The sequence below is a fragment of the Pleurodeles waltl genome, chromosome 2_1 (assembly GCF_031143425.1).
Source record: "Pleurodeles waltl isolate 20211129_DDA chromosome 2_1, aPleWal1.hap1.20221129, whole genome shotgun sequence".
NCBI classification, from domain to species: Eukaryota; Metazoa; Chordata; class Amphibia; order Caudata; family Salamandridae; genus Pleurodeles; species Pleurodeles waltl.
The window spans coordinates 98200353-98226227 of record NC_090438.1 but is presented as its reverse complement, the minus strand read 5'-3'; the positions used below and the strand labels follow the sequence as shown (position 1 = coordinate 98226227).

Genomic DNA, 25875 nt, shown 5'->3' with positions numbered 1-25875 from the left:
AAACTTTACCATTGCTTCCACGGTTGGCACCCCCAACTCTGGTGTGTGGCTGCCTGGTCTATGCCACCCTGCCACCACCAGACAAGTTTCTGACCCTATGGGGTGAAAGCCTTTGTGCTCCCTGGAGTCAGGGACAAAGCCTGCTCTGGGTGATGGTGCATCACACCACCCCCCTGCAAGAACAGCAACACTTGGCGGTGATACTCAAAGGTTCCTGCCTTCTGTTATGCTGACCAAGGGCAATCTAACCAGTGGAGATGCCCGCCCCCTAGGACCAAGCCCCACTTTTTGGCAGCAGGTTAGGCGGAAAAATTAATAAGCAAGAGGAGTGTCCACCCCAGCTGGGACCACCCCTAGGGTGCCCAGAGCTGAGGTGAACTTCTCTCTTCAGAATCCTCTATCTTGTTTTGGAGGATATTAGCCAACAGTGTTAAGAATGTGCCCCCCCACCACAAAGAGAGTAGGCACAGGAAGGGTGTAGCTACCCCTCAGGGTCAGTAGCCATTGAACCTTTGTAGTACCCCTAAATCTAGTATTTATAGGCACCCCTGAACCTTGCTCTTCAGATTCCAGGTGATCTAAAGAAGAAGAAGGACTGAAGAGCCACACCAGCAGTGAAGACTCCAGATGACAACTGAATTTGCCCCAGCCCTACCGGCCTGTCTGCAGCTTCAAGACTCCTGCTACAAAAACACAACTCATCCCGCAGGACCAGCGACCTCTACAAACCCCCAGATGCCTGCCTGCCTTTCTTAAGGACTAAGAACTCCGAAGGACATCGGCCCTGTCCACAAAGAAATCTCCAACAAGGACTCCAGAGCCCTCCGGATCCGCAAGTCCTGCCCACTTTGCACACGGCCAGGAGTCTAGGTGGCCCACAAGCCCAGAGAAGGTCTCCAGGCAATTCCAACCTAGAGCCCAGCCTGGGTTGACCTCTCCTGACCAACACAACAACATCTGCAGCCTGAATCCAGAGGACCCCCGTGACCGCCACTGACTCCTGTGAAGATTCCCAACAGCTAAAGGTACGCCTGCACCCGCAGCCCCCTGGCCTTGGGAACCCAGCCAATGGCCCACCGACATCCAGCAGGATCTCTACTTACCTGTCCAGCTGTTGATCTTCTTCACCCGACTCCCTGGATCAAGCCTACAGCCTCTTTGTGAATCCAGAGTTCCTCAATGGATTGCATTGGGCGCACAATGCTGTGTTTGCACCCTGCACCTGGTCACCCCTGTGCTGCTGAGGGTGTATGTTAGGTGCTGACCTGAAAACTATGTTAACTGTGATTTACAAACAAAGTGCCTTTGATACTTGAAAATGATACATTCTTGAAACTGTACTTACCTGCAACAAAAGATCCCTTTGGTTCTAGAAATAAAGTAACAAAGTATATTTTTTGATACATAGACAATTGGACTGGAGTTAGTTATTGAGTGTGTGCCTCATTACTGGACTGTGCACAACAAATGCTATGCACTACCCTCTGATAAGCCTAAGCGCTCACCCACACTACCACATAAGAGAGCATTAGCATTATCTACTTTGGCCTCTGTAAATCCTCTGGGGAACCAGTGAACTATGTGCACACTATACCTTACTTTGGTATAGTATATACAGAGCCAGCTTCCTACAACAGATAATTTAGAACTCAGGCCCTGGGTTGAAGATTGATATGTTTCGGTGACCTTGGTTATCCAGAATTTGGTGTTTCACCTTAAAGTCCACAGCCAGCACATTAAAAATAGATATACAGATAGAGTTTTTACAAACATTAGCTAATACTATTGTCATAGCTGACAAAAAACTAACCTAAGTAACGGGGAAGGGGGAATCCATGGTGGGGAAGAGTTGTACCTGCTCACCAGTATTAAACATGTTAGCTTCCCTGCCCAAAACTCTGAACGTAGCCTACAATAATCTAAAACCCTGGAGGAAAAAAAGTAGAGGGAGTGAAGTACGTAAATATTTAAATAATAAAATATCGAACACTGATGAAGGGCTAAACCCAGAAACACGTGTCTAGAGATAAAAGCACTACCTGCACCAACTTTGGTGAAAAACTATAGCAACTCCTCTGAAGTAAGCGTACCACATTTACCAGGATGCCATGGGGTGGACTGTGATGGGATGAGAGGCAGTGTGCTCCCTCCCACCTTGTATTTAAAAGGCTCCCTTGAGCCAATGAGCTGACAAGCTCATCTGGGATGCACCTGTGTGCCTGTGGAGTGGTACTGTGACCTGTGAAAACTTGGGTAGCATACCAGCAACCCCAGGTGACTTTTCTCTGTTCTCTGCTACTTCTGCTCTCTACTGATGAAGGGCTAACCCCAGAAACATGTCAAGACATAACAGCACTATGCACCAAATTTGGTGAAAAACTACAGCAACTCTTCTGAAGTAAGCGTACTGCATTTACCAGGATGCAATGGGCTGAACTGTGCTGGCATAAGAGGCAGTGTGCTCCCTCCCCGTTTGTGTTTAAATTTGTTATTACTTGGGGTTTTCAACTCAAGTCAATATGCCTCCTTCCCTTGAGAGGGAACCGGGAAGGGTGAACACTGAAGTCATTTGAAGGAGACAAAGATCAATCACGAGCTACAGTGAACGTTAAGTACTCATGAAAAACGGTTTTCAAATAATGGGGATGGGGACCACATTACAATAAGTATTCTGACCGTGATCAACCAAATGTGCTTGACTCTTGCACTATGTAGTGGCTTTTAGTAGGAGCTCTCAGTAATCGCTATAAGGAGAGCTGGTGAGAAGAAACAAAAGGTGCTCACTGAATCTGAATCTAAATAATCTCTCTGCTACCGTGCAGTGACAATTTGAATCAGAGAGTGCACTTCCAGGCATGACCTCAGGTAGGAAGACCTCACCTTTGTATTAAAAAAAAAAAAAAAAGAAGAAAAAAAAAAAAAAAAAAGATTAATAATAGTTAGTATATATATATATATCATAATAATAATAATAATAATGTCAAAGTAGATTCTGGCTGTGAAAGGTTAGGCTGGGGAATTAAAATCACATGAAGAATCGAACCCCCAAAAGGCAGCAGATAGGCTCCCACACAAGGAGAGACATTTAGTGAGAGAATTAATACAGAAGTCGGTCCTTGGAAATTGGATAGCCTGCCTGCTGCATCATGATGTAGTGGTATTCCATCATTTCTGTTTGGAATGTGCTTATGTCAGATATATGAGCAGTTGGAGCAGAGACAAGAACATGGGGCCAGATGTAGGTAGAAAGCAGTTTGCGAGTTGCAATGCAGAAAGGTGTCTCAGACACCTTCTGCGACTCGCTATGGGGTCGCAAAGACCCACCTCATAAATATTTATGAGGTGGGTCGCAGTTTGCGAGTCTAGGCACTCGCGGGGATGGTGGCCTGCTGGAGACAGCAAACCACCAAGTCCGTGACTGCTTTTAAATAAAGCAGTTTTTTTTTCTATTTGCAGCCCGTTTTCCTTAAAGGAAAATGAGCTGCAAATAGAAAAAAAATACCGAAACCTTTTGTTTCGTTTTTTTTTTTCCCCAGAGTAGGCAGTGGTCCATAGGACCACTGCCTGCCCTGAAAAAATAATTTTGTGATCATTCACAAAGGGGAAGGGGTCCCATGGGGACCCCTTCCCGTTTGCAAATGAGTTACCATCCACTTCAAGTGGATGGTAACTGCGAGTTGATTTGCGACCGCTTTCTCGGTCGCAAATCAACTTACATCGCAGTGCGAGTCGCAAATAGGAAGGGAACACCCCTTCCTATTTGCGAGTCGGAAACACATTTTGCGAGTCGGTTCCGACTCGCAAAATGTGTTTCTGCATCGCGTGAGGGCATTAGCGCCTCACAAACGGCGTTTTTCGCCGTTTGCGAGGCGCTAATGCCTTGCTACATCCGGCCCATGGTTCGATCCTCCAGGCAGAAGTTCCAAGGAAAATGTCACTGCTGCGGTCCCTGGACCACACAGTCAATAACAAAGCTTGTCCAGGGTGGAAGCTCATTTGCAAGTCGTGTGGACGAAAGTGGCACTTTCCCCAAGTCCTGCAGAGCTAGCAATGCAATCAAGGGAAAAGTAAATGAGGTAAGAAGGGATGGAGATGAAAAATTGAGTTAATGCTTCAGACTTTCGTAAAGGTTAAGGATGGGCCTACAGACAAGGCAGTGATTGACTGTACAGGTTGGAATGTTATTTGATTCCAGGACTAAAGTGACTGATTTCTAATGTTGTGTACGAACGTACATTGAGAGGTCAGGTAAATGATGTAAAACCAATGTGTTATGGTGGAGAACCAATTCAATTTGCTGGGTATTTCATGGGAAAAATATTATGCCAGACTGACAGTTGGTATGTTTTATGTTTCAGTAACGGGGGAAATGTGTTCTACATTGGATGATCAGAGGGATCCTGTGGTAATTATGGATCTCAACAATGACCATCCAAAATTCTTTACAGATGACTCGCATGTAGAGGTAGTATGGTGAGAAGAAGGTGCGAAAACTAAATTTGAACATGGGTTTCAAGAAGTATTCTGGCTTAGTCTTCGTTGTCTCAGAGGCTATGTGCATAGGATTAACTTAAGAGAGGGTCTGTGCCTAACACAGGTGAGGGGTGTTCAGATTGTGTGATGGATACTTTGAAGAAAGAATTGGAAAGAATGCTGAATGGTTAGGCCAGAATTTTCACTGACTTGCAATAACGTACCACAAATGTAGTATAGGTTTACTTTGCAGAGCATTACTGAGATGGTGTCGCTCTTTGGATCTCACATCCCAGATTCTTGGGAATGGCTGAATACTACACTTTACTTATACTGAGCTTCGTTTATAGGACAAAGAAAATTAGAGCTCTCTTTTGTGGAATGAGGAAAGTAATATCATGCATCTGAGGCTGTTAAAGGAAGTTTGCGTGTGGCACAATGCCTGGAAAGGTTTGAGCCAGGTTTGAAGTTGACCATCATAACTGGTGCAAGCACCAAAGTTTGAGTGCAGTTGTGAAGCAGAGTGAGGGTAGCTAAGAGAGAACGATCATGTTTATTTCCTTCAGACTCAGAGGAGCAGAGATTAACTGCTCTGTCACAGAGCATGAGATTCTGGCGATATATTGGACCATGAAGAAACTAAGGAAATTCAAGTAGGGAAGGGAAGCAAGTTTGTTGTTTGTACGGACCATACGCCTTTGAAGGAGAAGAGAGTATTTAAAAGTAAATGCGCAAAAATTCATATGCCGATTTGTTTGTCTAGATTAGTGGATCAAAGCATGTTGAATGATTTGGAGGAGGAGCTGGTGAAAATGTCAGTTTAAGTGTTTGTCAGATGTTGGTTGAGGGTATGGAAGAAAAAGAATGGAAAAGGAAGATAAGTGAAGATGTCATGATGTAGGAGGTGGTGAGGAACATAAATAATGTTTGGCAAAGTAGAAATTCTTCTACAGAGGCGTGTCAGTGGGAGAAGAGTTATCAGAAAAGGATGGTCTAGAGTTCAGAGGTCACAGACTGATCCCTCAGTTGTTACTTATGGGTAAGCTCATCAAGAGGGTTAAAGATGGCCATATGTAACACAAAAGAGAGGTTGTGTTTATCGTACTGGTGGCCTGGTTTGAACATCCAAGTGGAGGGACATGTAAAGAAATGCACAGAGTGTCTGCAGGTGGCTAAGGACTGTAGAACAAGGGTGCAGCCAGTGGTTTGTGGAGAATGCCAGAAAGATATGATGGAGGTAGTGAGAAGAAAGAATGGTGAGACATGGACAATAACATATTGAGAGCTGGTTTGATAAAAGGAATGTTGTCGAGGTATACGCAGTATAGCTAGGTGACACCGTCTGTATAATCTCGCCTAAGAATGTAGGAAACATTTTCAAATTTCATAAGCCAATGAAGGTCACCAAGTTATTTATCAGAGCCAAGAAAACCAATCATGAGAGGGTATGGAACTTATGCAGGGTAGTGTTTCAGTGTGTGTGTGTGCTTATGTTGTAAGAGAGAATGGGTGAAATGGTGGAGTGTTCAATTGAAACAATCCTGGTGAGAATGTGGAAGGCAATGCCGGTACAGGGAGGAGAAGTGTAAGGCATCTGATAGAACCTCCATACTTGAAGGATTATGTAAGGGGTATTTGAACTCAGCAGATAGGACCTCTTTCTCCTTGTAAAGTTCCACACTGGGTTGCTTTTGTTGGCTATGTAACTCTCTTGTGAGTATTGAGCATAGATGTAAATCGCACACATACACTGTTTCTAGTTGTGTGCAAATGGAAACTATTGATGCTGGGTACTTTGCCCTACACTTTTCTTTTAAAGTCACTTGTTCTGTAATTCTTGATTTCTTATGCCTAGTTAAATTTAGCATTTTTTGTAAAAAGGGAACAATGTGTGGGTTTGGTATCACCTGATCATGATGCAGTGGCATTACACAAAGCCTGTTTGGAATGCACTTACATCACCAATGTGAGCAGTTACAGCGTATTACGCTGAGTGGAGGAAATGTGGTTAGACCCCCTCCCCCCCCACTCCTGATGGATGGAACATTTCTTGTGAATAAACTTGAGCTTATTCACTGAACAAAAAACATAAAAAATAATATATATAACAACCTGTCAAGATGTCGCCAAGATAAATTAAACAGAAACAATATATCAAAGTTACTTTCTGTCATTCTAATAATGGGATAGTAGGAGTGGAGTCAATTATAATTGCTAAAGATAAAGATACCACAAAATTGGTCCGGTACCTAGACAAAACCTGAAATCTTGTTTATGGTCATTGTAAACTGTTTAAAGGCTAGGGTATTGAAAGATTCACATGGGTGCCATAGCCACACCCCATGGTTTCTAATGGGAGAAACCTCCACACCATCAAAAGTGCTCTCTAGAAGTGTGGAAACCAAATTATTGAGACCGAAAAAAATGGCAGAAAGAGTTCAGCTGCCCATCGGAGGTGATCAGTGATGGGAAAAATGGGCGATATTTCAGAGGTGTGCAACCAGTTTATCAAAATCTGGCTGTTGGGTGACACTACAAATACACAAAGTATGGCAGCATGAATGTCCGAAGGCAGCCTTTCGTACAAAATATCATCATGGAATGTGTCAGGACTAGCCAGTTTAATTGCCATTGATGAAATATTCAAATATTTAACAGGATGTATCTTGTGCTTACAAGAAGGATTATCTGAGCCTTCAACGAGTAGACTCCAAGTTTGCTTGAATTTCAAGATACTGAATCTGTTCCCAAGGAGACAATCTAAGGATAGACAGCCAAGAGGTAGCTTAGTAGTATGCGTTTCTACAAAACTCAATTCTATGGCTTTAAAACTGCAGGTGGTGGTGGTTCATTGTTAGTAATAAAAACAATAGTTTACAGGACCTCAAGTAGGGGGAAGCAAAATGTTATTATCTCATTGGTGTGGAATTTTACTTGTCCCAGTTTTTAAAGTGTGCACATCTGCATGATGCTGATCCAAATGGGATAAAAGGGATCATTTGAAAAGAAACGGTCACTATGGGCACAGATAAGAGGGTTGTGGGCCAGCTATGGAGTTAGGTGTGTACTTCCTTGCAGTACGGTCACTTTGGGGTGATATGCACTCAGTAAACCTTAATAAAACAGATGTAATAAAATATAAATCATTTAAGCTTTTACCGAGATTATGACGATCTGCATTAATAGAAATAAAGTCAGTATTCCACTGTATGAATTAGGGTCTGCACCAAACTTTACTCAGCCCCTACATCGCAGCTCAACATGCCTTATCCCCCTGGCTGGTGTCAGTCAGGGGGTCTTGGTACAGAGCACTGGGTCAGGTATTGTGCATTTATCATGCATTACTGGCTGAAATGAGGAAGTCATTTAAAAATGTTAGGCTGGGAAGGGATGCTCAAACTTACAGGGAAGTTAATGTGTAGGCTCTTAGGGGTGAAGACTTACTGTACACTAGCACAAACATTTTTCGACTTGGTAGTAGAACAGTTCCCCACAAAAAATTAACTTGCTTTAATGTTTCTGAAAATTATGCGTCTGCTGTGACTAATGATGACTCAAATCTTCTGCTATGCAGGGTTAATTTTGATAAGTTTTACTGATGATATATATTTTATTTGCTTTATTGTATGTTGTGGGCTGGATACATCAGGACGGTATTATAGTTTCTACTGTGCAAAGGTGACAATTTGATGCCCTAATTAACGTTCTGAATTACATGTGCCTTATTGCTTTAATATTGTAGCAAATGTAATAATTAAACTGTAAATTCTATTTATGAAGCCAGCACAAACAAATGTAAGCTGAATATCTGCATTATAAACATTTTCATAAAACCATATTGAAAAGTAGGACTCGTGACTTTTTAAATGGTATGAAAATCGAATATGCCTTAAAATAATGTTCGTACAAATTGTATATCTTGTTGATTGCTAGAATAAAAAGCATCCTTCAGAATTTTCTTTCACACTCCCTGTACCCTATGGGGTTATCACAGAATTCACTTTACAAAATTCTATCAGTTTGCAGTTAGTGGATGAAAGGTAAACACAAACATTCATTTAACAAGAATGAATAGTCATTTGCCAGAAGACAAAAGCTGAACTCTGTCTTTGAAAGAACAGCAAATGTGGCAAGATAAAAACAACATTAAATGGCTTCTTTATTGCTCATTCGACTTCTGAACTCCAGCATGGTTATTTCTAGGGGTGCTCCAGCACACCACACATCCCTACATCCAGCACCAATGGCATGGGTGTGAAATTAAGTATAAGGATTGTTTAAGTTATGCTAGTGGCAAGGACCACTGTCCAAAATAAACAAGCTCGTAGACAGAACATTGTTACTTACAGGGATGTGTGATTGATAAACCTGTAGTGCTAAGAATAAGTAGAACCAGGCATGCAGAAAGATTGGGGGCAGGAATCCTTTTCACAAAAATAGCACATTTACTGCAGCAGCTGCTTCATGAACTACCATACAAGGGAGACAGTTGAAGCACCAACAATTTCATGGCGTGCCACGCCCCCCCCCCCCAAAAAAAAGGAGTTCCCAAACAGCAGACACTCATGGAAGAAACCATTGAAGAGAGGTGGTAAACAGGCTATGCTCCACAGGAGGGACGAAAAACACGCTGGACAGACTATAACAAATAAACCCAGCGAATAGTAAGCAAGCATAGGCGAAGTACAAAACCAATGGCAAGCAATGGGTGGAATGCATTCCTAAATAAACTTACAGCAGGTCTAACAATATGCCTTTGCAACCAGACAGCAGAGCTGCCTGGTAAGCTTTGATCTAAAAGTCCTGCAGTAGTTGGTTTCCAGTTTTGAGCTGTTGAAAATTAGAGGCTTTATCTCAAGAGATAGCCCTTTAAGAAAAAACAAATGCTTAACTGTGATTTAAAAATTGAGTGCCTAGAGTGCAAGAGGTCTCTAATCAGGCAAAGAATTTGCAGGATTTGTAGTGTTAGATTACAAATCCTCACAAAGCGATCTGTTAATGCAAGCGATTTTAAAGGAACAACAATTTTAATGGTGCAGTGATATTTTATGACTGTGAATGCAATTTGAACGCAGGGGTGTGGAATTTAATAAAAATATCTACTTGTGCGTGGGACCTCTTGCCTCATAAATCTACATGTCCTGTAAAAAAATCTATTTGTCCCTTTGGTCCCATGTGGTCTGATGGCATATTATGGCAGCAATCTTAATACATGAGAGCTCTGATAATAATCTAGCAACACAAAAGGATGATGGACAGAGTGCTGTAACTTTTCAAACGCTCACCCCATTCACAGATCTGGGTTAAATCCATCATTCTTTTGCTCACCATGTCACCCCAGTTCGACCAGCCATATGCAAATCAGTCTTGACCCTGTTCCCCATAGGAACAGTCCAGCCCGAGCTGCCAGGCCCTCCCTGGACCAGAAACAAGCATCCTGGGACCGGTTTGGGAGGTATCATGATTCGGAAGGGAAATGCAAAAGCATTTCTCTTCCGACCGGGAGGTGGGGCGGGACAGGCATCAAAGGAAAGGAAAGGCCTTTCCTTTCATTTGATGTCTCTCTCAGCATTTCTGCTGCCCAATCACGAGCTCCCTTGAAGGGAATTTTTTTTAGGCCATAACCTCTAGCCACCAGGGACCAATTGTTTTTTTAAAGACATGGGGGGTGACCCCTTTGGCAAGGGACGGTCCCCTGGTGGACAGTTTTATTTTAGGCCATTTCTACCCCCCTTGGGGGCAGATTGGCCTATTTTTATTAGGCCAATCTGCCCCCAAGGGGGCAGAAACGACTAGGCACCAGGGATATTTTTTGCACCAATTTCACGCAAGGGGAGCGACCTCTTAGGAAAGGGGAGCAAATTTATTTTAGGCCATTTCTAAAACCATTTAGGCACCAGGGATTGGTGTGTATATGTGTGCGTTTTGTTTGGGGGGGTGGGAGTAGCCCCTTGGGCAAGGGTCGCTCCCCATGGGGGCACATTACTGTTGGTTATATCTGCCCCCCTTAGGGGCAGATCAGCCTACTTTTGGGGGGGCAGAAAGCCCACCAGAGAAGATTTTTTTTTTTTTTTTTTAAAAGAGGGTGTGGATATGGCCATACCTCCATTGCAAATAAATGGGGCCAAAGTTGTTCTGCCCACCTGTGGGCAGATGGGGCAATTACCCTTGATCCACCCCCGGGAGGGAGGAGGCAGAAAGCCTACTCAATGCCAAGGAATAAAAAAAAAAAAAAACACGTGGGGTGGTGGCTACCAACCAGTATGGGCATGGTTATGCCACCACCCCAACTGAAGGGGGTAACAGTCTTTCAGCTCTCCCCTGCACACTAAAACATCTTATCCCACGGCAAGTAAGAGGACATTTGATTGTTTTGGGTTTTGGTTTTACATTTGGGCCATGAGAGCTTGTCTAAATCTCAAAATCCTCCCACTTGGAATGGTGAGGGCTGCACGTTTTGGACTTTGGGACGCTGCTATCTAGAATAATCCACAAGACTTAAACACATCTGAAAACTAAGCATCTGGATGAGTCCGGGGGGCAGGGGGGTGTTTCATATGCCCCATGCACTATTTTCTTACCCACAATGCCCTTCAAACCTCCAACTTTGCCGGAATCACACATTTTCCCCATATTTGTGTAATGGAACCTTCTGGAATCTGCAAAATTCCTACCACCCAGCATTGTCGCATCTATACCGATAAAAATTCTGCCGCACTTATCAGCCTAAAAACTTTTTTTTTCAAACTGCCTTTTTGGCCCCGCTTTGGTTCTCCCTTAATTTCAACATGTTTTTGGCTCTTCCTTGTCACGGTCACTTAGGCCACCTACACAAGTGAGATATCATTTTTACCAGGAGACTCAGGGGAACGTTGGGTGGTAGGCAATTTGTCCTGGTGCGGTGATCCCACTCAGAAATGTGGGAAAAATTTGCTTTTTTAGCTAAATTTGAGGTTTGCTGAGGATTCTGGGTAAGAAAACACTGGGGGATCCACGCAAGTCACACCTCCCTGGACTCCCTCGGGTATCTAGTTTTCAGAAATGTTTGGGTTTGGTAGGTTTCCCTATATGGCTGCTGAGCCTAGGACCAAAAACACAGGTGACCCCCCCCCCCCCCCTCACCCCCGTTGCAAAAACAGGTAGTTTTGGATTTATAATTTTGATGTGTCCACATGGTGTTTTGGCGCATTTCCTTTCGCGGGCACTAGGCCTACCCACACAAGTGAGGTATCATTTTTATCGGGGCTCCTATTAGATTCCAGAACTTTCTCTCACTGAAACGTGAGGAAAAAGTGTTTTTTTAGCCACATTTTGAGGGTTGCAAAGGATTCTGGGTAACAGAACCTGGTGAGAGTCCCACAAGTCACCCCATCTTGGATTCCCCTAGGTGTCTAGTTTTCAAAAATGCACAGGTTTGGTAGGTTTCCCTAGGTGCCAGCTGAGCTAGAGGCCAAAATCCACAGCTAGGCACTTTGCAAAAAACACATCAGATTTCAATGTAAAAATGTGATGTGTCCATGTTGCGTTTCCTGTCGCAGGCACTAGGCCTACCCACACAAGTGAGGTACCATTTTTATCAGGAGACTTGGGGGAGCACAGAACAGCAAAACAAGTGTTATTGCCCTTGTGTTTCTCGACATTTTTTCCTTCCAAATATAAGACAAAGTGTAATAAAAAAAAAAAAAAAACTATTTGAGAAATGCACTGTAATTCACATGTTAATATGGGGACCACGAAATTCAGAGATGTGCAAATAACCACTGCTTTTCAACAACTTATCTTGTGCCCGTTTTGGAAATACAAAAGGTTTCCTTGATACCTATTTTTCACTCATAATATTTCAGCAAATGAATTGCTGTATACCCAGTATACAATGAAAATACATTGCAAGGTGCAGCTCATTTATTGGCTCTGGGTACCTAGGGTTCTTGATGAACCTTCAAAGCCCTATATATCCCTGCGATCAGAAAAGTCCAGCAGATGTAACAATATATCGCTTTAAAAAAATCTGACATCGCAGGAAACAGTTGAGTTAAACATGGAGAAAAATGGCTGTCTTTTTCACCTCAATTTCAATATTTTAATATTTTTTTTCAGCTGTTATTTTCTGCAGGAAAACCTTGTAGGATCTGCAGAAATGACACCTTGTTGAATTCAGAATTTCGTCTACATTTCAGAAATATTTAGTTTTCCGGGATCCAGCATTGGTTTCACACCCATTTCTGTCACTAACTGGAAGGAGGCTAAAAGCACAAAATATATTAAAAATAGGGGGTATGTCCCAGTAAAATGCCAAAATTGTGTTGAAAAATGTGGTCCTGTGATTCAAGTCTGCCTCTTCCTGAAAGCTGGGAAGATGGTGATATTAGCACTGCAAACCCTTTGTTTCTGCTATTTTCAGGTGAAAAAAGCCTTCTTCTGCAGCCCTTTTTTCCTATTTTTTTTTTTAACTGACATTTTTGCTGTTTTTTGGCTAATTTCCTGGTCTCCTCCAGGGGAGACCACAAACTCTGGGTACCTCTAGAATTCCTTGAAAGTTGTAAAAAAAAAAAAAAAAAAAAAAAAAGACGCTAATTTGGTGTGGGTAGCTTATATGGACAAAACGTTATGAGAGCCTAAGCGCGAACTGCCCCAAATAGCCAAAAAACAGGCCTGGCACCTGAGGGGGGAAAAGGGCCTAGCAGCGAAGGGGTTAACGAAAGGATGATGGACAGAATGTTAAAACTTTTCAAACACTGACCCCCAGTCACAGATTTGCTCACCTTGCCACCCCAGTTCGACCAGCCATATGCAAATCAGTCTTGACCCTGTTCCCCATGGGAACAGTCCAGCCCCAACTGCCAGGCCAGGTCCTCCCTGGACCGGAAACAAGCATCCAGGACCGGTTTGGGGGTATCATCCCTCATCAGCCAGGCTAGCCTGAATCCAGTGGCAGAGTGACCTATTGACTTTGCCAATGCTTGTTTATATTCATGTTTCCTGTAATCTTGCTGAAAGTGCTTACACTGACTTTCCACTATGATTAATTTATAGAAATACTAGCACGCATCAATGCATTTTACTAAATGATGCTTCAAAGAATGGTACCTAAAAATTCACAGTAGTTCAGCAAAACATTTTTTTCCTAGTTGCATTTTTTTGTGAACATTTTAATCAAAGAAAAAAAAAAAATCATTCTTGCTTTCAAGCTTCTGCAAATATTTGCATTTAATCAGAGAGCATTCGGGGAGCATTATACATTGCCTCATATTTTTAAACTTTTCAAACATGTGTACACATTTTTTTTACTGGAACTACTGTCAGTCCGAGCTTACAATTATTAAGAACACTCGCCCTAATTATAAAGGTTTTGTATTAGTGAACCATAAATACAAGTTCTAACAGCATTAGCCAATGGACACACATTACCTCAACTGCAGACAATTTCTTTCCCTGCACTGTAATGTGGTACTGTAAATTGGTAGCCGAAGGGTTGCAGGGAGTTGAGCCTACTTGTCCCAGAGGACAAAAACCTGAAAACTTGTTATCCTTGACTTCAAACAATATGTCCTGGGTCTTGGGTTATAGGAATTCAACATCCCTGTGAGCTGTTATTGTAGATACAATTGTGTTACTGTCTTTAAAGAAAGATGTCAGAATATTCCATTTTCTTTTTTGAGTATCTTCATAATATGGAGCGATTATATTATCATGTCAGAAGAGTAGACAACCATAAGAATATAAAACACAGAGAAGGTAATTCCATCAAAAAGCCTGAGTATATTCTATATCCCCAACTCCATACCATAAACGTTTCAGCAGTAGGTGTTTGATGAATATTGATTTTCTGCCACCTGAAACCTGCCCCTTACCGTGTTATATTTGGTATTAAAAACTTTCAAGAAATAGCCTTCAGAAAGTTTGTTATGCCATTAATTAATAACAGGACCTTAAAGTATTAATCTATTGGCAAGCAACAATTGTATGGCCCATAATAAGGGCAAATAAAATAAATTCTAGATACAAACATTCAGCCTCTGCCACCCTTGTCATTACCAAAAGTAGAGAGACAGTGCTAATCATCAATGGTCATACTGATCCAGCTAAAGGTGCCTAATCATTAGATCTGTGCACTAGCATACAGTGAAACAACATCCACTATGGGCCTGTGTGGAGTGGATTACTCCATCCAAAAAGTGACGGATATCCCGCCCGCCGGGTTACAAGTTCCATAGGATACAATGGAACGTGTAATACAGCGAGCAGGATATCTGTCACATTTGGGATGGAGTAATCCCCTCCGCCAAGATCGTAATCAGGCATAACCTATGTCCACCTGTGCATTTAAGCAGCGTGGACAACAAAGAGTCGACTAGTTGCCCTTTTTGAATAAAATACTACAAATCGAGCCAGGTTGTAAAATGCTGATTTGGTATTAAGCAGCAATCACAAAATATTTCATTAAACTCAAAGACTGTACAGTTATTGACAGCCTGACATGTACCATGGACCTTCATGGAGCACCTCATCCACCTGGAATAAGCCAAGCAGTAGTAACAAGAATAAGGTGGATTTGAGGAATTACGTTTTGGAAATACCTTTTTAAATTATTTTTTTTCTTCATTAATTGCAAGCAAACCGTGCAACAAACATGGAAACATATGAAACAGCTGTGACTCTGCCCAAAAGTCCAACTAGTGTGAATGGTACTAAGGGAATCCCAAATCTCGAGAAATATGAAAAAACATACCTTGAGGAAATCTGAAAATCACTTGTCGCCCTCAAAAAATGGATCTAGCCATTTCACACACGTTCTCCGTGAATCCTAATTAACCAAAATCTATGTAAAATTGAAAGTGCTGACAAAGAAGTCATAAAGGGCCAGATGTAGGTAGAAAACATTTTGCGAGGTGCAAATTGCGAGTCCCAGCGACTCGCAATTTGCACCTCGCAAAATGTTATGCAGAAAGGTGTCTCATACACCTTCTGCGACTCGCTATGGGGTCGCTAAGACCCACCTCATAAATATTTATGAGATGGGTTGCAGTTTGCGACCCCATAGCGAGTCTAGGCACTCATGGGGATGGTGGCCTGCTGGAGACAGCAGACCACCAAGTCCGTGGCTGCTTTTCAATAAAATAACGAGCTGCAAATAGAAAAAATACCGAAACCTTTTAGTTTCGGTTTTTTTCAGAGTAGGCAGTGGTCCATCGGACCACTGCCTGCTCTGAAAAAATATTTTTGTGAGCAAATGGGGACCCCTTTCCGTTTGCGAATGAGTTACCATCCACTTCAACTGGATGGTAACTGCGAGTTGATTTGCGACCGCTTTCGAAGTCACAAATCAACTCTACATCGCGGTGCGACTCGCAAATAGGAAGGGAACACCCCTTCCTATTTGCGAGTCTGAAACACATTTTGCGAGTCTGTACCGACTCGCAAAATGTGTTTCTGCATCGCATGAGGCCTTTTGCGCCTCGCAAACAGCGTTTTCCGCCGTTTGCGAGGCGCAAAAGGCTACTTACATCTGGCCCTAAATTCTACTGAATCAGGCAGCAGTTCCTTATTATTTTTTTAAAAATCAATAAAAAAAAAAAATCAATTTAAAAAAAAAAAAATCAGGAGGTATAGTGTTTAAGTAATGCATTTATTGATGCAGAGTCGAGCAAACAGCGAGTCTATCCCACCTTCTCATAGCTTAAGCAGTTTTTTTGGCACTGATCTGTTGGAAGCTCGGCTACCTCGGTTTACTGGTTAAGTAGGCAGCCTCAGGGATGAGCCCCTTGCCATCTTGGGATGTAATACCAGGGTTTTGGGAATATTTTGCTTACAGCCAGAGAATTACCTGCACTTCATGGTAGTCTTCAGTTTTTTTAGCTTCTACTTCCCTAAACGAGGGGTGGAGGATAGATGCCACTATTATGGAAAAGATTGTTAATTTAATATTCTCATTTGGACAACGTTCATTTCATCATTGAACATCACTGACAAAATCAAGGGTTGATGGAAGAAGCCCGGTCATCTCCCATGTTCAATGTAGATGAGAGGGGCGTAGAACATGTTAAGCATAACGTTTTGATTAAATTCATGAAAAACTGCTGGAATACCCAATCTGGTATAAATATTGCCCATGCCACCCTTTTGGCCTAGTTTCTGTTTAATTGATCTATTAACCAGTTAGAACAAAAATTGGGGGAGGTGAAGGTGGACTGTCCTTGTGTGGACATGCACGAGTTACCAGTGTTATTATATGCGGATGACACGGTACTCCTGGCCAAAACCACCTGACGTTTGCAGACTCTGTTACACTCCTTTTCTACATTTATGAAGGAGTCAGACTTGTCCATTAACAAGAAGAAATCCTTTGCGATGGTAGTAGGCCCTTGCGCTACTAAAACAGCGAGATTCACTTTGGGAGCATGTAAACTTCCCAAGAACAGAGAGTTTTCCTATTTGGGTCTACTTTTTGATTCAGCTTTAAGCTGGCACCCTTTATTAATAAGAGGGAAGAGGATTTTGCACGTGCCAATGCCGCGGTCTTTAGCTTTGTTTCTAGGTTGGGCAATAGATCAGCCAGGGCTCTTTTGCAGATCTATAGGGCCAAATGTGTGTCACATGTTACTTTTGGGAGTGAGGTATGGGGCTATACTAATCTCACCAAATTGCAAACAGTGTAAAACAAGTTCGTGTGACTGCTTCGTTGTCTCCCACAATGCATTTCTGCAGTGTCAGTACATGAGGAATTAGGTGTAGGTTTTATTTCTGAATTGGTAGCTTTTCGCCCTCTTGCTTTTTGACCTAAATTATGTCTTAGGACGGGATTAATTAAGGACAATTTGAGATTGTTTGCCACTTGATCACGCACATTATATCCCCTCGGCTTACGTATATACGGGATGCTTTTCAGAAATTAGGTAGGGGCGATTTCTTCAGCTCTCCAGAGGATATTTTTAAGACTGATTTTACTTGGGTCAGAGAGTACTTTATCATCAACAGGCAAGTGGAAACAGAGGAGCTGGCACTCACTAAGCCTCATGTCTGGTGACACATTTTGTTAAAAACCATGCCAGTTACTAAACCCCATTTGCTTTGAGTCAAGTATAGACACGATTGTTATTGTTAACTAGTTTTAGAATGGATTTACTTCTTTTTCTGCTGGCCCATCTTTGGGGTACGAATGGAGGGCAGAAATGAGAACCCTGTGGTTGTGATCATAACTCTCCACAGGATACCCTACATTTTACCATGTTTTGTCCGTTTTATGAGTTTTCCCGAAAGGTCTGCCTTGTACCTGTTCTGAAAAGGGCTAACTTTTCACAAGTTAGGCCGGGCTCTATGTACTTACAGTTGTTGGGGTGGGGGAGACTATCCTGAGTATACTTAGTTTCTTAAAAGAGGCAGTGAGGTTAAGGAATAGTATGAAGAGTGTTTTCGACACGTCCTAGGGTGCTGGTGAGGTTCTGAACTGCTGATTTTGCACTTTTTTAATTTGTTTTTAGATTTCTGATATTTGATGTTTTCATGTATTTTTACATTATTTGTTTTTATTATATGTCTGTCGTTGTGTATGCTTTTATGGTTTGTGTAACTAAACCGAATAAAGCTAATTGAAATTGAAAACCGAGAGCTAACTGCTGGGTAAAACAGAATAAGCTACCCCTAATTCTTGTACAACAGCACTCTTGTGGAAGAAAATATTGTCCATGTGGGATAAGAAGCACAGCGTGCCACCAGGCATCTTTCAGACCTGCATTTACTCCATTATTGTTCATAGGAAAAATATGAACCATGACCAAAAATAATTTCGCATGTCCTAATGTTAGACCTATCATACTCCTGCTTTTCACACCTCCCCCAACCTTGCCATTCAAACTTTTTCATAGAGAATAATGGCTAAAGGGCTGAGATGGCAGCAGTTCTGTGGTAAGCTGATTGAGGCCATTTTGATCATCATACAGTTTTTTAGTAAGTCTGGGAACAGCAATAGTGTGTTGCATGTTCTAAGTAGCTCCAACACTCCAATGTATTTAATTGGCTTGTCAGAAAGGGGCGAAAGCTAAATCTGCTATAGAATGGAGACAAATGTAATTATTGTCCGGTGAATAAGCTCTTGGTGGCTTCTCAGAACCCTGGCTACCATGCTGATGAGCACTCGTTGACACTATTCAGTATAGTCTAAATCAGGGCTCTCCAGCCTTTTCTGTCATAGGGGCAATTTGTGCTCAATGAAAATCAATGCGAACTACTAAGATTAGTAGTGCTGTAATAGTGATTACATCAGACAAGATTCCATTGGTGGGCACCCAACGCAAGATTACCAGTAGGGGTCACATCAGTGCAGAGTTGCTATAAGTGATCACCTTAGTGCATCAGGCAGAGTTGCCAGAAGCATTCTAAAAAAAAGTTTTGTCAATTTGGAATCCCTTTATGTGGATAGTATCATTACTTAAATATTAGCCTAAAATATATTTGAACATTCAACCATTTTCCTCAAAACATAAGCTTATGAGGTCTGGAAACACAGTTTTGTCCCAGATACACACTGTTCAATAGTGGTATACATATATTAATTCAGGCATTCAAAAGCTTCTAATTCAGTAAATTGGACTGCACCCATGACAGCTACTTACAGGTAGATGGAGAGCTTACAGTAGCTCACGAGCTACTCGTTGGAGAAGCCTGGTCTAAATACTGGCAAAGGTGAAAAAAATACCTCACGAGACTAAAATACTTTTCACAGGACCATGCTACAAATGATCAGAGCCTTTGAACTTTAAATGCTTTATAAAGCACAGATATGAGCACGGTTCGTTTGCCTCGAGAAAAGAATGAATGGAATTTGTTTCTGTGTTGTGGAAAAAACACGGATACAGATTTTAAAAAAAAAACTTCGCTTTTTAACCTATGACTCGTGTGTAATCAAAGAGAAGTCCGAAGATGAAACGAGGGGATAATGCAATATGATTTCATAGCGATACGGTTAACAAGCAGCAGAGTGGCTACATCATAACACAATTCGTACAACCATATTATCGCGCGTGATACATGGCATTTTGTTTACAAGTGTTAAACACCACAACTGCTCTCATTGGAAACCAACCAGCTAAACTAGGCAACAAACCCTTAGCAATGTACACACAGAAGAGAGCCTAGGCGTCATTGACACAAAAGAGGGACTACAGAACTACAGCCCACGCGGGAGCTGTCCGACAAACCAACCAGTCATGTCGTACTGTACCATTTCATAAATAAACCAAAGGGAGTCACAAACTAATCTATAGCAGCGGGAAAACAAGACTGGCAAAATTGTTTGCGTTCCACATATTCTAAATACGTAAATTAGCTATTGACCTACAACAGCTAAAGTGCTCTGCTTTCAACCTCCTCACGCATCAGCTTTAAATGTGTGCTTAATGTAGAAACTGCTTTTGTTAGAAAATAAAAAATGCCATTTTCCTAAATGCACACAGACTTCTCTGGGCATTATGTCGGACTACACCATTAATTACCCATCTTCAAGATGGCCGACAAGTGTGCTGAATGGTTTATAAAAGGCAAATGCTATTTCAGTCTTTCCTCTCTGTCCATTGCTAACCACCCCTCGCCCTCCCGTTCTCCTTCTTACACCGTGATGTGTCCGGCGCCCCTCACGATAACCGGATCAGGCGCGTATCTTAGTAGATGTTCGTCGTTGACCACTCGACTTCCCCTCTCTCCCGTCGTAGCCGTCTCCTCTTCGTCCTCGTCCAGCTCGTAGATGGTGTCGAAGTCCGCCATGTTGGGCAGCAGGACGCTCATGACGTCCCTGCCACCGCGAGGCGGCGTGTGTGCGCGAGGCGCTGTGACGAGCGGCTGAGGGCGGCGGTTAGAGTTCCTTGGGAGGGGAAGGCGCGTGCGCGTGGACCGCCTGGCTTCTGCCTCACGACCACGCGCGCTGTGTGAGGAAGTTAGTATGGTGCATCCACGCAGCAGTCAAATAGGTGTGAACTTGAAATGAGGGCTAAGGTAACATTTCTTAAGATAGACACCTCCTTATGTTCCATGTACAGAAATAAGACACTTACTGTTTGTCAACTAGGTAAATATCCCTTCGCAGATATTTTTTCTCAATTTTAGAGAATTTACGTGTTATTCCCAATGTAGCCCTAAACCGCACGGTTATACCCCCTTGTAAGAGTAGGTGAATACCTTCTTTTTTTCCTTTCAACATTTTTTTATTTGCGAAGTTTTTATTGATGTTTTTAGTAGCACAAACACGTAACAACAATTAATTGCAATGGACAATAGCTCCATGCAGATGTAAACTACAACTAGTCTTTTAGTGTTCTTAACCATTGTGTATCTAGTGCCCTGACAAGTTCCCCACCATCATCCGTGATGTGCTGCCCCGTCCACTCTTTCTTTGAATTCTGGGACTTGTTGTGTTGGTTATACTAATTTGTAGTGTCAGCGGCTTCTGACACCGGTGTGTGTGAATAACAACTCGGCACACTGGATTGTGTTCTAGATACCGCGTGCGTGGCTCAGGGCTGCAGCTACCGGACACATCGTCCCACTCCTGAAACGTTACTTCACGTGTCGTGCCGTATTTTTGCCACACCCCGGGCCGTGCCCATTATTATATCTCGTACCCTGTGACCTCAGGCATACCACAACAGGTGGTTACAGTAGGGGGTGGGGGAAAAGGGAAAAGCACAAAGATAACATTGGGCTCTTTAGCCCCTACAGTTTTTGCCACGATGTAAGTGTCGGGCGACCAGTTCCGTTACTGACTTGCGATACCTCACTCATTATCATACATGCCAACATTTCGCAAGTGGGAGATTTATAAACAAACTCGATAGAAAGTATTTTCTAAATTGACTTCTATTGTTACAGAGGCTATTTTAGGTGTGAGACAACTAAAATAAAAACATTTTTGGCTTCAATAATTAGGAGTCTCCCGCCTGAATAAATTTTTTTCTAGCTATCGCGTCAAGAATTTTCAATTCTATTAAGGACACAGAGGCGAGGATTATGCTTTCTCTTCCTTTACTGAGAAACTTACAGCAGCCAATCAATACAAGTAATACAAAAAAACTACATATCTCAGCAACCCTGGTAGTCCACATAATCCAATCCAAGACCTGTATGCCATATAAATGTCTCTGAACCAATAGTCCTTCCTCTTTCTTTGTAAATAAACCAAACAAAACAACCTGATTTCCAACCGGATATCCAAAGTTCTATAGAAGAAAACAGATGAAAAACAGTTTAACTGGTGCAATCTTCAATCCTCTGGGCAACTCTGAAGAAATCAAACGCCTTAACCTCTGGTCGTTCCGAATACGGAAAACCTCCGATCCTTAGGATCCTTTATCAGCTCCTAATAGAGAAAAAACATGCTGATAATATCCCATAGAACATGTTGAAAAAGGGGTGGGGGCAATATACATTGAATGTCAATTTTAAAATATGCAGCATTAGTATTAACCTTCAGTAACAAACAATATCAGAAGTCTTTTTTAAAATTCAATCCGAAAAAACAGGGTGGTATAATCCTCGCCTCCGTGCCCTTAATAGAATTGAAAATTCTTGACGCAATAGCTAGAATTTTTTTTATTCTATGGCAGGACCGGAGGCTTTGGATTATGATAGTTCAAAGCTTATCAACCACCACTGAAGCAACATCTACAATGGGATTATGATAAAACACCTTAAATGTATTATCAGAAGGCCAGTCTGCAGCATTCATAATGTCCTCTAAACGAGAACCAGCTCCAAAAGATTTAGAAGCCATAGCCCCTCTCAAAGAGTGTGCTCCAAAAGAGGAGACATCGATACCTGTTTCCACCATTAACCATTTAACCCACCTAGCCAACGTAGCTGAAGAGAAAGGAGAAAACGGTTTCTGCAGTGAAATGAGCAATTGCCCTCTAGTATCCTTACGAAATTCACGAGTACAATCTTCATATGCTTTTATGCATTTGACCCCATACAGTTTAAGATGATGCGGAAAAGCTGGATAAGATATACACCTAGAAGCATTCTTAGTACATTTTGAAATGGAAAAGGAAACTCCCGAAGGAGTAAATACTCTACCTGCAATATCCAGGGCTCGCACATCTGAAATCCTCCTGAATGAAATGAGACATAATAAAACAGCGAGTTTGGCCGACAACGGTTTGCGTGATAGATCCTCATTACATGGCCAATTTCATAGAAAACGAAGCACAACATCAACATCCAATAAAACTGTAAATTTAGGGAGAGGGAATTTGACCATTTGACCATCCTGATGCCCCTTAAAAGCTTACAAACCAAAGGATGTTCCCCCACTGGTTTATCTTCAATATGAGGGTGACCGGCCGACAGACCCGATCTAAAATTATTGATAGTCCTCGATGCCAACCCTTGGGTTGCCAATTGCGATAAAAATTAACAATCATGCTAATGTGGGCCCCCAAGGGATCAACACTTCGTTCACCACACCAACCCAACCATCACTTACAGGAAGCCTCTTATCTTTTATGGGTGAAAGGTGCCGAAGATTGGGATAAAAAGAAGATAGCTTGTCTCGAAATATTTGGCATTTGCCAACGTCCCCTGAAATCCTCCACGCTATGAGGGACAATAAGCCCTGCGTTATCAGAGGGTGCTGGAGGAGACCCAGATCCAGGAGCAAGGAAGGGAATGATGGCAGAAGAATCGGAGGAGCACAGGATAGTGTCATCGCCACAGGGATCCACACTTGAGCTTTCCTCAGAGGAGTTATTAAAATGATCTCCGCCCCCTGTCTCCGAACCTGTGAGAGTACTGTGGAGTCATGGAGAATGGGGGGAAGGCATACGACAGAGATGTCGTCCAGACCTGAAGAAAGACATCCGTCACTAGAGCCGACTGGTCCGGTCTCCAACTGTAAAAGAGAGGGAGTTGAGAATTGAGATGAGACGCAAAGAGATCTGTTGCACGCTTGCCCCAATGTCTCGTAAGAGTCAGGAATACAGACCGGTGAAGTTTCAAGTAAAAAATTGAGTGTTCCAATCCGCTATCACATTGGAACACCCCGGAATGTATTCTGCCGTCACCGATATTTAATGTTGAAGGCTAAACTGCCAGAATTCTTTGGCGATCTCTGCCAGAACTCGCGACCTCGTTCTGCCCAATCGATTGATATAGTGCACCGCCGAGATGTTGTCCATCCGTAACAGAATGCAACAACTGGCTTTGTGGGGGGAAAGAGAGCGAATCGCGAAAGCTCCCGCTATCAGCTCTAAGCAGTTGATGTGAAGGGAGAGTTCCTCTGAGGACCACCTGCCCCGTCTCTACAGTCCCGCATTGTGCTCCCCACCCAATGACTGGCATCCGATTCTATGATTACTTCCGGAACAGAGGCAAAAATGGCTTTGCCGTTCCATGCATCCATGTGTTCTATCCACCAACATATCTCTGCTCGGGCTTCGTCTGTCAGAGAAATCTGCTCCACATAGGTCAAACCTTTGCGAAGATGCAAAATCTTTAGGCGCTGAAGGGCTCTGTAGTGCAAGCGACCCGGAAATATTGCCTGGATCGACGAGGCTAGAAGCCCTATCAATCTTGCTCAAGTCCTCAATGATATACTCAAAGAGGCAAGGGCTCTCCGTAACTCTTTCTTGATCATAGAGCGTTTCATGAGAGGAAGTTTCAACTGTGCTTTTACCAAATTGACCTGAAACCATAAGAATTCTATGTCCTGAGACGGGATGCTGATAGATTTGTCTGTATTTATTAGAAATCCTACATTCTGCAAGATTTGAATGGTCCAGTCTTGATGAAGCAAAAGTAATTCTTGGGACTGAGCCATAATGAGAATATCGTCTAGATAAGTGATCAGACTCACGCCTCTTTCTCGAAGGAATTTCACGACAGGTCGCAGCAATTTGGTGAAGCACCAAGGGGCTGAGGACAGCCCGAAGGTGAGAACCGCAATTTCAAACCACTTGTTTCTCCAACAAAACTGCAGGAATCGGCGATGTGGAGCTAAAACCGGTACAGTCAAATAAGCATCATGGGGTCTAGTCAAACAAGCCAATCTCCTTCTTGCAAAAGATCTCTTAGAAGGGGAATACCCTCCATTTTGAAGTGACGATAGATTATAAAAGAGTTGAACACTCTGAGATTGAGAACCAATCGGTATCCTCCTCCTTTCTTTTGCACAAGAAAGATTGTGCTCACAAATCCTGCTGGGAACTATTGCTTGCTTCTGAAGCTGGGAAGCAACCTCGCTGAAATTGCTCTCTGCTTGGGAAAAATGAAGAGGAGAAGGAATGAATGTCTGTCTGGGGGGAGAATAAAACTCCAAGTTGTAACCCTGAACAGTCTGAAGAAGCCAGGGATCCTGAGATATCTAGCTCCAGGTCTGAAGATGTTCTTTTAATCTGCCCCCAAAATCACTTCGGTAAAAGGAATGATCCTCACCTGTTGTTGCCAAATCGGGGTTGTTGACATTGCCCCTGTTTCCGCCTCAATAGGAGCGACCTCTGCCTCATCTATGGGAGGGATAGAATGCAGAAGAGGATTGGTAAGAGCCACGGCCTCTTTGTGAGTAGTTGGGAGAAGCCTGAAGGGATTCGCGGCTGGGCGATCGGCCTCTAAAGCGTCCGGCCATGAGAAAAAGGCCGCTATTAAACACCTTTTTCATGGAGATCTGAGCCTTATCAAGGGCGGAGAAAGTGGAGACATATTTACTCAAATCCTTCACAAATCGAACCAGTTTCAGAAGAGGCTAAGTCAACTAACTTAGAGTCAGTTCTCATCAGGAACGACTTGCGCTGCTCCGTGGACATGGCGCAGTTGGCATTTCCAAGGAGTCAAATGGCTCTTTGCGCGCATTCCAAAATTGCCTTGGGTCCAAGGGGGAGTTATCTTTCTTTGACTGCACCGCCAGTTCAAGGATTTTAGTAATTGGACCGGAAATATCCAAAAGTTTATCCTGCCATCTTTTCCGGGCTCAGTCCAGTTTCTTTTTAGGGTCCTTAGAGAATTTTTGGGGAAAAATGGTCATACTAGGATCTAACTCCGGGGTATCTGCCACCTTGCCATATAGGGAAGGGTGAGGGCACTCTGCACGCAAAGTATTGCGCACGTCCTTATTGAAGCTCTTGCGCAGTCTGTCTTGAACATATTGCGCAACCTCGGCTGAGGGAACCCATTCAGTGGATCGTGGGTGAACAATATTTTCTGGGTCAAAGAGAAGGTTCCTCTGAGCCATTGACTTTTCTGTCACATGATGTGTTTTGTGTTTCCGTTTACCTGAACTTTTGGGTTCGCTACGTGTTTTCTCTGAGTCAGAGGATTGCGAAGCGGAAGATTGAGAATCCTCAGGCCGCAATAGTCCCTGTGAAGACAACGCTTTAGAGGTTTCGGTAATGCCTTGCTCATACTCGTGGTCTCTAAGGACTGATG

The 25875-nt window shown here is 42.8% G+C and overlaps 1 protein-coding gene across 1 annotated transcript in view; it reads right to left on the bottom strand.

Annotated features, from left to right (window-relative positions):
* CHIC1 (cysteine rich hydrophobic domain 1) overlaps positions 1-20324 on the bottom strand; it is a 154611-nt gene extending 134287 nt beyond the window's left edge. Inside the window, exon 1 of the mRNA XM_069210710.1 lies at positions 20078-20324. Within this exon, the coding sequence (XP_069066811.1) occupies positions 20078-20250 (173 nt within the window). The 5' untranslated portion in view covers positions 20251-20324. The remainder of the gene's footprint in view (positions 1-20077) is intronic.
* Positions 20325-25875: the final 5551 nt, after the last annotated feature.